The 14,645-nt window shown below is 47.6% G+C and overlaps 1 protein-coding gene and 1 pseudogene across 2 annotated transcripts in view; one reads left to right on the top strand and one right to left on the bottom strand.

Moving 5' to 3' along the window:
* SCARB1 (scavenger receptor class B member 1) overlaps positions 1 to 1,899 on the bottom strand; it is a 113,540-nt gene extending 111,641 nt beyond the window's left edge. The window contains exon 1 of one of the 2 annotated variants that reach the window (XM_010368420.2): positions 1,790 to 1,899. In XM_010368420.2, the coding sequence (XP_010366722.2) occupies positions 1,790 to 1,795 (6 nt within the window). In that variant the 5' untranslated portion in view covers positions 1,796 to 1,899. The remainder of the gene's footprint in view (positions 1 to 1,789) is intronic. The other variant, XM_030938758.1, reaches the window with a different exon arrangement.
* Positions 1,900 to 13,283: 11,384 nt separating this feature from the next.
* On the top strand, positions 13,284 to 13,383 carry LOC115900153 (annotated as a pseudogene).
* Positions 13,384 to 14,645: the final 1,262 nt, after the last annotated feature.

Genomic DNA, 14,645 nt, shown 5'->3' with positions numbered 1-14,645 from the left:
CATTAGAAGTAAAGTGGCTGGGCGCGGTGGCTCACGCCTGTAATCCTAGCACTTTGGGAGGCTGAGGCAAGCGGATCATAAGGTCAAGAGATCAAGACCATCCTGGCCAATACGGCAAAACCCCGTCTCTACTAAAAATACAAAAATTAGCCGGGTGCAGTGCTGCACACCTGTAATCCCAGCTACTTGGGAGGCTGAGACAGGAGAATCACTTGAACCCAGGAGGCAGAGGTTGCAGTGAGCCAAGATTGTGCCCCTGCACTGCAGCCTGGGCAACAGAGCAAGACTCAGTCTCAAAAAAAAAAAAAAAAAAAGTAAAAATCAAAGTTGTATAAAAAGGGCCAGGTGCAGTGGCTCACGCCTGTAATCCCAGCACTTCAAGAGGCCGAGGTGGGCAAATCACCTGAGATCAGGAGTTCGAGACCAGCCTGGCCAACATGGTGAAACCCTGTCTCTACTAAAAATACAAAAATTAGCTGGGCATGGTGGCGGGCACCTGTAGTCCCAGCTACTTGGGAGGCTGAGACAGAAGAATCACTTGAACCTGGGAGGCGGAGGTTGCAGTGAACCAAGATCATGCCACTATACTCTACCTGGGTGACAGAGCAAGACTCTGTCTCAAAAAAAAAAAAAAAAAAAAAAAGTTGTGTAAAAAGGTGAAAGCTGGCCGGGCGTGGTGGCTCAAGCCTGTAATCCCAGCACTTTGGGAGGCTGAGACGGGCGGATCACTAGGTCAGGAGATCGAGACCATCCTGGCTAACACGGTGAAACCCCGTCTCTACTAAAAAATACAAAACAAAAACTAGCTGGGCGAGGTGGTGGGCGCCTGTAGTCCCAGCTACTCGGAAGGCTGAGGCAGGAGAATGGCGTAAACCCAGGAGGCGGAGCTTGCAGTGAGCTGAGATCCGGCCACTGCACTCCAGCCTAGGTGACAGAGCCAGACTCCGTCTCAAAAAAAAAAAAAAAAAAAAAAGTGAAAGCCACCTGTGTTAGGGTATACGTTAAGCTGCTAAGAGACCCCAAAATACAGTGGCTCTAACAAATTAGAAACGTATTCCTCTCTCCCTTAACATTGCAGAGGTGGCTACTAGTCTAAGAAGGCAGGAGATTCATCTCCATGTGGTCACCCAGGGACCCAGGGACCCAGCATCCAGCTGCTCCACCATCCCCAGGGTCAGAGCTGGCTTCTCGAACCCTGTCCATGTTCCAGCTCAAAGAGAGTGGGAAAGGTTAGAAGGTTAGGAGCTTCCCTTCTAACCATGTGGCCTGGAAGTATTCCCATCATATCATCTACCTGTATCTTATAGGCCAGAACATAATCTCGAGGTCACACCTAGCTTCAGTGGAAGCTGGAAAACATCACCTCTAGCTGGGTGACATATGCCCCTCTGGAACTTTAGGGACTCTAAAACTAAAAAGAAAAGAGGAATATGAGCCAGGTGTCATGCCTGTAATCCCAGCACTTTGGGAGGCCGAGGCAGGTGGATCACGAGGTCAGGAGTTCGAGATCAGCCTGGCCAAGATGGTGAAACCCCGTTTCTACTAAAATTACAAAAATTAGCCGGGCATAGTGGCGGGTGCCTGTAATCCCAGCTACTCGGGAGGCTGGGGCAGAAAATTGCTTGAACCCGGGAGGCGGAGGTTGCAGTGAGCCAAGATCACGCCGCTGCACTCTAGCCTGGGCAACAGAGTGAGACTCTGTCTCAAAAAAAAAAAAAAGAAAAAAGGAATATGGTAATTGGGGAGCAATTAAAAAATCTTCCCCACACTGTCCCACTTTTGGCCTTACCCTCATCAATAACTGGCACACCGTAGACACAAATTGCAGATAGAAATTTTATGATGGGCAGCAGTTCTAGATTCTTCCTGTGGTCTCATTTCCATGTTCTTTGGAGTTTCTGAAAAATAAAGAACTGAAATTAGAGTTTTTCCTAGCATCGAGCTGACAGGAGGAACTGAGTTCTTATTAAGTGGAACAAAGCAAGAACTCTTGTATTCCCACAGAACAGACGCTAATGCTGTTCAGAGAAAATGGCTTTCTCCTTTAAAAAATAACCTCTTTGGGGCCAGGTTATGGTGGCACATGCCTGTAATCCCAGCACTTTGGGAGGTTGAGACGGGAGAATCACTTGAGCCCAGGAGTTTGAGACCACCCTGGGCAACACAGCGAGACCCCTTCTCTACAAAAAATACAAAATACAAAAATAAGCCGGGTGTGGTGGTGCATGCCTGTGGTCCCAGCTACTCAGGAGGCTCAGGTGGGAGGATCACTTGAGCCTGGGAGGTAGAGGTTGCAGCGAGCTATGATCACACCACTGCAATCCAGCCTGGGCGACAGAGCAAGACGCTCTATGAAAAGAACAACAACAAAAAAAAGAAATAACCTCTCAAATCAAGACAGAGCTGGCTGGGCGCAGTGGCTCACACCTGTAATCCCAGCACTTCGGGAGGCCAAGGCAGGAGGATTACCTGAGGTCGGGAATTTGAGACCAGCCTGGCCAACATGGTGAAACCCCATCTCTACTAAAAATACAAAATTAGCCAGGCATGGTGGTGCATGCCTGTAATCCCAGTACTCAGGAGGCTGAGGCAGGAGAATCACCTGAACCCGGGAGGCAGAGGTTGCGGTGAGCTGAGATCGTGCCATTGCACTCCAGCCTGGGCAATAAAGAGTGAAACTCCGTCTTAAAAAAAAAAAATTCAAGACAGAGACTTCATAAACCTTCATGAAAGGAGGGCCGAGGAGCATGGCTGGGATCTTTCCCAGCATGTGGGCTGTGTTCCTCCCAGCAGTCTTTAGGAATTATCCACTCCAACTCCCTTGTCTTACCAATGGGGACACTGAGGCCCCCAGAGACCACTCATAGCCAAGGTTCATTTTGCATAAAAACAAATTGCACAATTGTCTGTGGAAATGTTACATTAGAAAACTCAAAGAAAATCACCAGAAAGCTATACAGCAAACTGGTAATAGAGGTTGTCTCTGGGGAGGGAAGTCAAGGTAGGACAAGACTTACTTTTTGCCAAAACCCCTTTTATATACAGTGATGGCTTTCTTTTCTCTCTCTGTCTCTCTCTCTCTTTCTCTCTCTCTCTCCCTCTTTTTATTTTTACTTTTATTTTATTATTATTTTTTTTTCTTTTTTTTTTTTTTTTTTTTGAGACGGAGTCTAGCTCTGTCGCCCAGGCTGGAGTGCAGTGGCGCGATCTCGGCTCACTGCAAGCTCCGCCTCCTGGGTTTACGCCATTCTCCTGCCTCAGCCTTCCCAGTAGCTGGGACTACAGGCGCCCGCCTAGTCGCCCGGCTAGTTTTTTGTATTTTTTAGTAGAGACGGGGTTTCACCGTGTAGACCAGGATGGTCTCGATCTCCTGACCTCGTGATCCACCCGTCTCGGCCTCCCAAAGTGCTGGGATTACAGGCTTGAGCCACCGCGCCCGGCCTATTATTTTTTTTTTCTGAGATGGAGTCTCGCACTGTCACCTGGGCTGGTGTATAGTGGCGCGATCTCAGCTCACTACAACCTCTGCCTCCCGGGTTCAAACAATTCTCCTGCCTCATCCTCCTGAGTAGCTGAGACTACAGGCGTGTGCCACCATGCCTGGCTAATTTTTTGTATTTTTAGTAGAGACGGGGTTTCACTATGTTGGCCAGGCTGGTCTCAAACTCCTGACCTCGTGCCATTTAAAATGGCAAGAAGTTTATCATGATGGCTCATGCCTACAATCCCAGCATTTTGGGAGGCCAAGGTAGATGTAGCACTTGATATGAGTTCGAGACCAGCCTGGGCAACATAGTAAGACTCTTCCTCTGGAAGACCCACCTCAGCCTCCCAAAGTGCTGAGATTACAGGCGTGAGCCACCGCGCCCGGCCGTCTCTCCCTCTCTTGAGATAGGGTCTGGCTCTGTCGCACAGGCTGGAGTGCAGTGGTGTGATCTTGGGTGTCAATGCAACCTCTGCTTCCCGGGTTCAAGAGATCTACCTCAGCCTCCCAGGTAGCTAGGACAACAGGTATTCACCACCACATCTGGCTAATATTTAAAAAAATTTTTTTTTTTTTTTTTTTTTTTTTTTTTTTGAGACGGAGTCTCGCTCTGTCGCCCAGGCTGGAGTGCAGTGGCCGGATCTCAGCTCACTGCAAGCTCCGCCTCCCGGGTCCACGCCATTCTCCTGCCTCAGCCTCCCAAGTAGCTGGGACTACAGGCGCCCGCCACCTCGCCCGGCTAGTTTTTGTATTTTTTAGTAGAGACGGGGTTTCACCGTGTTAGCCAGGATGGTCTCGATCTCCTGACCTCGTGATCCGCCCGTCTCGGCCTCCCAAAGTGCTGGGATTACAGGCTTGAGCCACCGCGCCCGGCCTTTGTAGAGACAGGGTCTTGCCATGTTGCCCAGACTAGATTCAAACTCCTGGACTCAAGTGATCCTCCTGCTTTGGCCTCTGATTACAGGCATTTGCCACAGGCTAATGCCTTTGATTACAGGCATTAGCCACCGTGCCTAGTCAGGGATGGTTTTAAAGCATTTATGAATTCTGTAATCCCAGCACTTTGGGAAACTGAGGTGGGTGGATCACTGAGGTCAGGAGTTCGAGACCAGCCTGGCCAACATGGCGAAACCCTGTCTCTACCAAAACTACAAAAAATCAGCCGGGGGTAGTGGCACACACCTGTAGTCTCAGTTACTTGGGAGGCTGAGGCAGGAGAATTGCTTAAACCTGGGAGGTGGAGGCTGCAGTGAGCCGAGATCACACCACTGCCCTCCAGTCTGGGCAACAGAGCAAGACTCCGTTTCAAAAAAAAAAAAAAACACTGGTGAATTCTTTAACATTTCTCCATAAAAAGGCAGAGCCTACTATGCATCAAAGGACACAATCAACAGAATTCCTTCCACGGAATGGGAGAAATCATTTGCAAATCGTATATCTAACAAAGGATGAATATGCTAAAACTCATCAACAAATAACCCAATTTTTAAAATGGCAAAAAGTTTATCATGATGGCTCATGCCTACAATCCCAGCACTTTGGGAGGCCAAGGTAGATATAGCACTTGATAGGAGTTCGAGACCAGCCTGGGCAACATAGCAAGAATCCATCTTTCCAAAAAATGAAAAAATTAGCCAGGTGTGGTGGTGAGTGCTGTAGTCCCAGTACAGGCTGAGGCAGGAGGATCACTTGAGCCTGGGAGACTGAAGCTGTAGTGAGCCGTGAGCAGCCACTGCACCCCAGCCTGGATGACAAAGCAAGGCCCTATCTCAAAAAAAAAAAAAAAGCAACATGGCGGGGGCAGGTGTGGTGGCTCATGCCTCTCATCCCAACACTCTGGGAGGCTGAGGTGGGAGGATCGCTTGAGCTCAGGAGTTTGAGACTAGCCTGGCCAACATAGTGAAAGCCCCATCTCTATAAAAATACAAAGAAAATTAGCTGGGTGTGGTGGCGTGTGCCTGTGGTCCCAGCTGCCCAGGAGGCTGAGGTGGAGGTTGCAGTGAGCCAAGATCACACCACTGTACTCTAGCCTGGGCGACAGAGCGAGAGAATCTGACTCACAAAAAAAAAAAAGAAAAGAAAGAAAAAGCAGGAGGGGGCAAAAGACTTGAATAGTCATATCTCCAAAGATGATATACAAATGGCCAATAAGCAAATGAAAAGATGAACATCACTCATAACCAGAAAAATACAAATTGAAACCACAGTAAAATACCATCTCACACCCGTCCAGAGGGCTACTTCCAAAAAACAAAAAGTAGGCCGAGTGCAGTGGCTCATGCCTGTAATCCCAGCACTTTGGGAGGCTAAGGTGGAGGATCACTCGAGGCCAAGAGTTTGAGACCAGCCTGGGCAACATGGCAAGATGCCGTCTGTACCAAAAAAATATAAAAATCAGCCAGGCATGGTGGCATGCACCTGTAGTCTCAACTTCTCTTGAGGCTGAGGCAGGAGGATCACTTGAGCCCGGGAGGTTGAAGCTGCAGTGAACCGAGATGGCATCACTGCACTCCAGCCTGTGCAACAGAGCAAGACCCTGCCTCAAGAAAAAAAATTAAATTAAATTAAATTAAATTAAAAAGTGGCCGAACGCAATGGCTCAAACCTACAATCCTAGCACTTTGGGAAGCCAAAGTGGGAGGATCACTCGAGCCTAGGGGTTCAACACCAGCCTGGCCAACGTGGTGAAACCTGTCTCTACTAAAAATACAAAAGTTAGCTGGGTATGATGGTGGGTGCCTATAGTCCCAGCTACTCGGGGGGCTGAGGCAGGAGAATCACTTGAATCTGGGAGGCAGAGGCTTCAGTGAGCCCAGATCATGGCACTGCACTCCAGCCTGGGCAACAGAGCAAGACCCTGCCTCAAGAAAAAAAAAATTAATTAAAAAGTGGCATTTAGTATATTCACAGTGTTGTATAACCACCACCTCTACCTAGTTCCAGACATTTTTATCACCCCAAAATAAAAACCCTGTACCCATTAAACACTCCCTCCTCATTCCCCCTCCTTCAGCCTCTGGCAGCCACTCGTCTGCTTTCTGTCTCTGTGCGTCTGCCTGTTCTGGATACTTCCCATAAATGAAGTCATACAATATGTCACCTTTTTGTCTCTTCTTGTATTTAAAAAATTAACTATTGTTGACATTTGAAAACTTGTTTATGTTCCTACCCAACTACCATTCCTATTACTCCATCTTGAGAACTAATTAAGAATTGTTTGAAGTTAGGAAGGATGCTTTGGGAAGTTAACAAGACTCAAAACTGTAACAGAAATAGCTCACCAAGATAGAAAAAGATATATTATTATTCATTCATTATTTAGTCTACATGTATTTATTGAGCACCTACTATCGTCAAGCACTGTTCTGGGCACTGGGATACAGCAGTGAAACAGACAAGGCCCCTGCTTGTGGAGAATGCTGGAGACTTAAGTAAATACCAGGGAGCCAAAAGGGCTAAGTAAAGAAGTAAAACAGATAGTAGGATCAGGCAGGACCTGATGGCAACCTTAGGTTGGGAGGCCAGGGAAGGCCTCTCTGAGTTAAACTAACCTGGAATGACAAAATAGGCCTGCCACTCAAAACTGGGAAAAGATTTGCAGGCAGAGGGAACAGTACGTGAAAATATCAAGAGCCTGGGAGACTGAGGCTGCATATCCTTTAACTGGTGGTCAAGGGAAGGGGAGGGAGGGAACGGTGCCCTCAGGGAGGACAGCAGTGTTTTCTGTAGCCACGATGCCAACAGTAGAGGGAAGCGACCTCTCCCTTGGTGTGGGTAAAGCTGGGAATTGGCAATATGTTTCTGGAGGACAGATTGGCAACAGTCAGAAAGTTTTAAAATTTGCAAACTGCTGGGTGTGGTGGTTCTATATAATCCCAACACTTTGGGAGGCTGATGTGTGGGTAGATTGCTTGAGCCCAGGAGTTTGAGACCAGCCTGGACAACATGGTGAGACCCTCATCTCTACAAAATGGTTAAAAATTAGCCAGGTGTGATGGTACGTGCTTGTGGTCCCAGCCACTGGGGAGGCTGAGGCTGGAGAGTCACTTGAGCCCAGGGCAGCTGAGGCTGCAGTGAGCTGTGATTGCACCACTGCACTCCAGCTTGGGGGACAGAGTGGGACCCTATCTTGCACCACTGTACTCCAGCTTGGGGGACAGAATGGGACCCTATCTCAAAAAAAAAAAAATATATATATATATATATATACACACACACACACACACACACACACACATGCTCTGAACTAGCTCTGAGCTTCCATTTGTAGGATACTCAAGCGACAATGAAATGAGGACAATAAGGGAACGGCTAAGAAAGGAGCAGCTTAGACTGTCTGGGGTGGGGCCTGGGTTGGTCAAGGAGCTTTCTCTTAGCTACTATAACAAATCGTGAACCTTGTGACTTAAAACAACACATATTGATTATCTTCTCATTATCTTTCGTTTCTGGAGGTCAGAAGTCCAAAACGGTTCCACCAGGCTAAAGTCAAGGAGTCTGCAGGGCTGCATCCCTTCTGGAAGCTCTAGGGGACAATCCGTTTCTTCACCTTTTTCAGCTTCTAGAGGTCGCCTGCACTCCTTGGCTCATGGCTCCCTCCTCCACCCACAAAGCGCATCACTCCAGCTGCTGCCTCTGTCTCCATGTCACCTTCTTCCCCAAGACTGACTCCTGTGTCCCTCTCATAAGGACTCTTGTAGTTACATCAACCCACCAGGTAAGCCCCAGGTCATCTCCCAATCTCAGCACCTTTGATTTAATCCCAAAGCAACACAGTCACAGGTCCCAGAAAATTAGGATGCAGACATCTTTGGAGGGGCCATTGTTCAGCCTACCACAGAGGGCCTCTTTGATGGGTAAAATCTGAGTCAAAACCAAATAACTGAGAAAAAGTCACCCATGAGAGCAGAGCACTCTGGGTAGGGGTGGGCAGCAAGTGCAAAAGGCCTGTGGTAGGAGCTGGTTTGGCAGTTGGAGCACAGACCGTGAGACAGACGGTGGCACCAGGGACGGGCCCAGGGCAGCTAGACCTTGTGGTCTGCAGTGAGGTATCATCTTTCCTTCTGCTCCGGCTGTGATGAGTGTGATGAAAAACAAAATCAGAGTCATGTAGAAGACAGAGACGGTGTGGGAGGAACAACAGATAGGACAGTCTTGGAGTCTCTCCAAGGAAATGACTTTGACTTCAGACCTGAGTGGTCGGGGGGCAAGGATGGGGAGGCCCTGGTCCTGTAGGGCCTTGTAGCCTTCACAGAGGAAGTTGCATTTTTTGTGTGTGCGTTGGGAAGAAGCAGTTAATGGGGTTTAAGCAGGGATGGGGCAAGAGTCGTGTGCAAGCTTTAAGGGAATCCCTGGCTGCTTTGCAGAGAGTGGCAGAGATTCAAGGATGAGCTGAAAGTCTCTATATTGAGAAGTTTTGCTCATCAAAATCAGAAAGGAAGGGGAAGAAAACAGTTTGGCAGTTCATCAACAAGTTTAACGTACAGGGAGTCTCTCTGAACCTATTCTGGTTCACGGTCTGCTTGATTGAAACCAAAAAAAAGAATCAAGTTATATATAGCATCACCATATGACCCAGCAATTCCACTCCTAGGTATACATCCAAGAGAGCTGAAAACAGGCACCCAAATACCTATCTGTGCCTGTTCATAGCAGCAGTATTCATAACAGCAAAAAGCAAAAAGACACATCACATCATACTCATTCATTTTTCACCATTTACAAAACGATTTGGGAGACAAGTCAAATACCCATGAATGGATGAGAAAATGTGGTCTGTCCGTACCATGGAATGTGATTCAGCCAGAAAAAGAAATGAAATACTGGCTGGCCATGGTGGCTCACACCTCTAATCTCAGCACTTTGGGAGGCTGAAGCAGGAGGATCACTTGAGGTCCGGAGTTCAAGACCAGCCTGGCCAACATAGAGAGACCCCCTCTTAAAAAAATTTTTTTTAAAACACTGATACATACTACACCATGGATGGACCTTGAAAATATGATGCTGAGTGAGAGAAGTCAGGGCCAGGTACAATGGCTCATGCCTGTAATCCCAGCACTTTGGGAGGCTGAGGTGGGCAGATCACCTGAGATCAGGAGTTCGAGACTATCCTGACCAACGTGGCGAAACCCCATCTCTACTAAAAATACAAAAAAAATTAACCAGGCATGGTGGCAGGCGCCTGCAGTCCCAGCTACTCGGGTGGCTGAGGCAGGAGAATCACTTGAACCCAGGAGGCGGAGGCTGCAGTGAGCTGAGATCACACCACTGCACTCCAGCCTGGGTGACAGAGCAAGACTCTGTCTCAAAAAAAAAAAGAAAAAAAAAAGTGAGAGGAGCCAGAAACAAAACGCCACACAGCGCAAGATTCCATTGATAGGAAATCTCCAGAGTAAGCACATCCATAGACAGAACACAGAGGGGCTCATGCCTGTTATCTCTGCACTTTGGGAGGCTGAGGCAGGAGGATTGTTCGAGGCCAGGGATTTGAGGCTGCAGTGAGCTATGATTGCACCACTACACTCCAGCCCAGATGACAGATCAAGACCCTGTCTAAAAAACAAAAGAAAAAGAGACAGAAAACAGATTGGTATTTGCCAGGGACTGGGGAGAGGGGGAAATAGGAGACGACTCCTAACGGGTGCAGGGGTTTCCTTTGGGGATGAAGGAATGTTCTGGAACTAGATGGAGGAGGTGGTTGCATAACATTGTCCTAAATGCGACTGAACTGTACCCTTCAAAATAGTTAAAATGGTGATTTTTTTTTAATGATGAGTTCTATGTTATGGGTATTTTATCACAATTTTTAAAGGACAGATGAGATGGAGGGGTGCAGGGAGGGAGTGGGGAACGGTGGTGCCGCCTGCAGGTACCACACTCCATGCCCACTTCCCTTAGGTGATGCCAGCACCCGGCTAGGAGTGAGTCACCTCCCCACTCCCCCTTGTGGCTGCCTTGTGTTTTTTGTGGCGGCCTTGGAGAGAACTGGGGTGCCAAGACAGCCTGCATATGCTTGAGAGATGCTCTGGCTTCTGGGCCATGGACTCTCAATTTAGGTTCAGTAACATTTCACCAGGGCCCTTGCCAGCCCCTAATTCAGCGTAGTGAGCACGCACAGAAACCTCCCCACGCTGGGAGGGGGCACTGCTCCACCTTCTGGGAACATTTTAGAAGCCCCCCAAATGGAAGACTCAACAATTGCTTCCTATTTCTGCCTGCTTTCTAAATACTTTTCCATGTCTTACCAACATGCCCATAGTTTTTAACCATTCTGTCCATTTGTATGTGTGACACTAAGGGCATTCACATTGCTGTGCAACCATTGCCGCCATTCATCTCCAGAACGGTTTCATCTTCCCAAACTGAAACTCGGTCCCCATTTTCATCTTGCAAAACTACAACTCCATACCCATTAACAAATTTCCTGTTTAGAAAAAAGTGCAGTTTGCTATCACCACTCATTTAATTTCACATAAACACACTCTTTGAGGCTGAAGCAAATGTGACTGATTTTCAATGTGAAAATAAAATATAAAAAGTGTTCTTGGTTGGGTGCAGTGGCTCACACTTGTAATCCCAGCACCTTGGGAGCCCGAGACCGGTGGATAGATTGAGGTCAGGAGTTCAAGACCAGCCTGACCAATATGGTGAAACCCCGTCTCTACTCAATATACAAAAATTAGCCAGGTGTGGTGGCAGGCACCTGTAATCCCAGCAACTCGGGAGGCTAAGGCAGGAGAATTGCTTGAACCCGGGAGGTGGAGGTTGCAGTGAGCTGAGACTGTGCCGCTGAACTCCAGCCTGCGTAGCAGAACGAAGTGCTGGGATTATAGGCGTGAGCCACTGTGCCTGGCCTACACTGGTGGACTTTTAGGGTTGTTTTTAGAGTTGTTTTCTGATTTCGGCTGTGAGCATGGGCACACCATAAGTCTTTCTTTTTCTTTTTTTTTTTTTTTTTTGGAGATGGAGTCATGCTCTGTCTCTCAGACTGGAGTGCAGTGGTGCGATCTCAACTCACTGCAACCCCCGCCTCCCGGATTCAAGCAATTCTCCTGCCTCAGCCTCCTAAGTAGCTGGGATTACAGGTGCCCGCCATCATGCCCAGCTAATTTTTGTATTTTTAGTAGAGACCAGGTTTCACCATGTTGGGCAGGTTGGTCTCAAACTCCTGACCTTGTGATCAGCCCACCTCGGCCTCCCAAAGTTCTGGGATTACAGGTGTGAGCCACTGCACCCGGGTATAATTCTTTTCAATGTTACACACTTCAGCTAAGTCGCCAGGGTTGTCCCTCTGTGGCTGCATGAATCTTAGATTCCAGGAGCAAATCAGTACATCAGCCACTGAGGTTGGGCGAGTGAAAAAGGACAGCCCTGCCAGCCGGGTGCAGTAGCTCACACCTGTCATCCCAGCACTTTGGGAGGCTGAGACAGGAGGATCACTTGAGCCTGGGAGTTCCAGATCAGCCCAGGCAACATAGCAAGACCCCATCTCTACAGTCCATTATTTGTTAAATGAACAAATAAACTAACTGCACAGTTAAATGAACAAACTGCACAATTACTTTATAACAAAATTACCTTTGAGAAACATTATAATTTTGTAAACAGTGATAGCCAGGCCCTCTTGCAGCTTGTCATAGCTTCTGCCGTTCCACATCCAATTCCGTCTTTCTCTCTGCATCCACCATAGCTAATAATTAGCAACACGAACTCAGTGCAAACGACAGATGAGGCAATCATTACAAACATTAGATGCCCTCCTGGAGGGCAAAGTCCCCACGTCCCCAGCTGAGATCCCAAGGGCTTCAAGAAGTGTTTTCCACGTGGAAAGTGACTTTGTCAAGTGAAATAATCAATGAGGTCCTTATTGTGTGAGGGAACACAGAAAAATTTTTAAGGTAAAACTATCACCGGGCATGATGGCTCATACCTGTAATCCTAGCACTTTGGGAGGCCGAGTCGGGTGGATCACCTGAGGTTAGGAGTTCAAGACCAGCCTGACCAACAAGGAGAAGACCCATCTCTTCTAAAAATACAAAATTAGTTGGGCATGATGGTGGGCGCCTGTAATCCCAGCTACTCCGGAGGCTGAGGCAGGAGAATCACTTGAATCTGGGAGGCAGAGGTTGCAGTGAGCCGAAATCATGCCATTGCACTCCAGCCTGGGCAACAAGAGTGAAACTCCATCCCCAAAAAAAAAAAAAAAAAACAACTATCGTGAGATACTTTAATTCACCTAGCAGATAAATAGGCAAAGATCAGAGTGTGAGAAGCTCCTTGTGTTATTAGGGTGTGGGGAAGCAGGCACTGCTGACTGCTGTTGGTAGAAGGGTAAATTTGTGTAACCTCTTTGGAGGGGAATTTGACAAAGCCTGTCTAAATTTAAAATGCATATGGCCTTTGACCCAGCAAGTTTGCTTTGAGAAGTTATCTTTCAGATATATATGCACACAAAGGCAAAAATCTATGGATAAATATAGCCAGCCGGATGCAGTGGCTCACATCTATAATCCCAGCACTTTGGGAGGCTGAGGTGCGCCAATCACTTGAGCTCTGGAGTTTGAGACCAGCCTGGGCAACCTAGTGCTACTCCATCTCTATGAAAAATACAAAAATTTAGCCAGGCATTGTGGTGCATGCCTATAGTCCCATCTACTTGGAAGGCTAAGGCAGGAGGAGCACTTGAGCCCGGGAGGTCGAGGCTACAGTGAGCTGTGATCATGCCACAGCTCTCCAGCCTGGGCGACAGAGCAAGACTTTTTCTCAAAAAATAATAATAACAATAACAAATAAAATACTTGTGCTCACTTTGGCAGCACATATGCTAAAACTGGAATGATACAGAGTAGTTTAGCATGGCCCCTGTTTAAATTTTAAAAAAAGAAATAGCCTTGACTGAGTGATGTGGTTCACGCCTATTATCCCAGCACTTAGGGAGGCCGAGGCAGGCAGGCATTTGAGATCAGCCTGAGCAACATGGTGAAGCCTCATCTCTACACAAAATACAAAAGTTAGCTGGGCATGGTGGTGCATGTCTGTAGTCCCAGCTACTTGGGAGAAAGAAGTGGAAAGAAGTGGGAGGATCGCTTGAACCCAGGAGGTGGATGTTGCAGTGAGCCAAGATCACAGCACCGCACTCCACCTTGGGAGACAGAGTGAGACCCAATCTCAAAAAGAATGAAAAAGAAAAAGAAAAAGAATAGCTTTCATTGCACTGGTTTTAGTAGCACCATACTGGAAGCAAGCTGAATATCCAACAGGAAGGGATTGCTAGCTGAAGTGTGGTCCATCTACACTGGCACCATCCGATAGAGCTTTCTGCAGTGATGGAAGTGGCCTGTGTCGCCACCCAGTACAGTGGCTCCAGTCATGTGTTTCCACTGAGCACTTGAAATGTGGCCAGTACACCTGAGGGACTAACTTTATTTAATTTTAATTAATTTAAATTTAGCTGGCTGTGGTGCTGCACACCTATAGTCCCAGCAACTTGGGAGGCTGAGGTGGGAGGATCGCTTGAGGCTGGGAGGTTGAGGCTGCAGTGCGCTATGATTGTGCCACTGCAGTCCAGCCTGAGCAACATAGCAAGACCTCATCTCTGAAAAATAAAAATGAAGAAGATAAATTTAAATAGCCATGTGTGATTAGTGATTACCATCTCAAACAGTACAGATCTACACGATAGACTATTTTGTAGCTGGAAACAAGAATAAGACAGATCTATACGGACCAATAAAAAAAATTATTCTCCCAGTCTGGGCAACATAATGAGACCCCGTCTGGAAAGGAAGGAAGGAAAGAAGGAAGGAAGGGAGGAAGGGGGCCGGATGTTCTGGCTCACACCTGTAATCCCAGCACTCTGGGAGGCCAAGGCAGGCAGATCACGTGAGGTCAGTAGTTCAAGGCCAGCCTGGCCAACATGGCAAAATCCTGTCTCTACTAAAAATACAAAAATTACCCAGGAATTTTGGCTCGAGCCTGTAGTCAAAGCTACTTGGGAGGCTGAAGCAGGAGAATCGCTTGAACCCCGAAAGGCAGAGGTTACAGTGAGCCAAGATCGTGCCACTGCGCTCCAGCTTGGGGGACAGCGACAGGCTCCATCTCAAAAAACAAAACAAAACAAAACAAAAAAAGAAGACAAAATAAATTAGCCAAGAAGCGTAGT

The sequence above is a fragment of the Rhinopithecus roxellana genome, chromosome 10 (genome assembly GCF_007565055.1).
Source record: "Rhinopithecus roxellana isolate Shanxi Qingling chromosome 10, ASM756505v1, whole genome shotgun sequence".
NCBI classification, from domain to species: Eukaryota; Metazoa; Chordata; class Mammalia; order Primates; family Cercopithecidae; genus Rhinopithecus; species Rhinopithecus roxellana.
The sequence above is the reverse complement of the archived record's forward strand: the minus strand, read 5'-3'. Positions and strand labels throughout refer to the sequence as shown.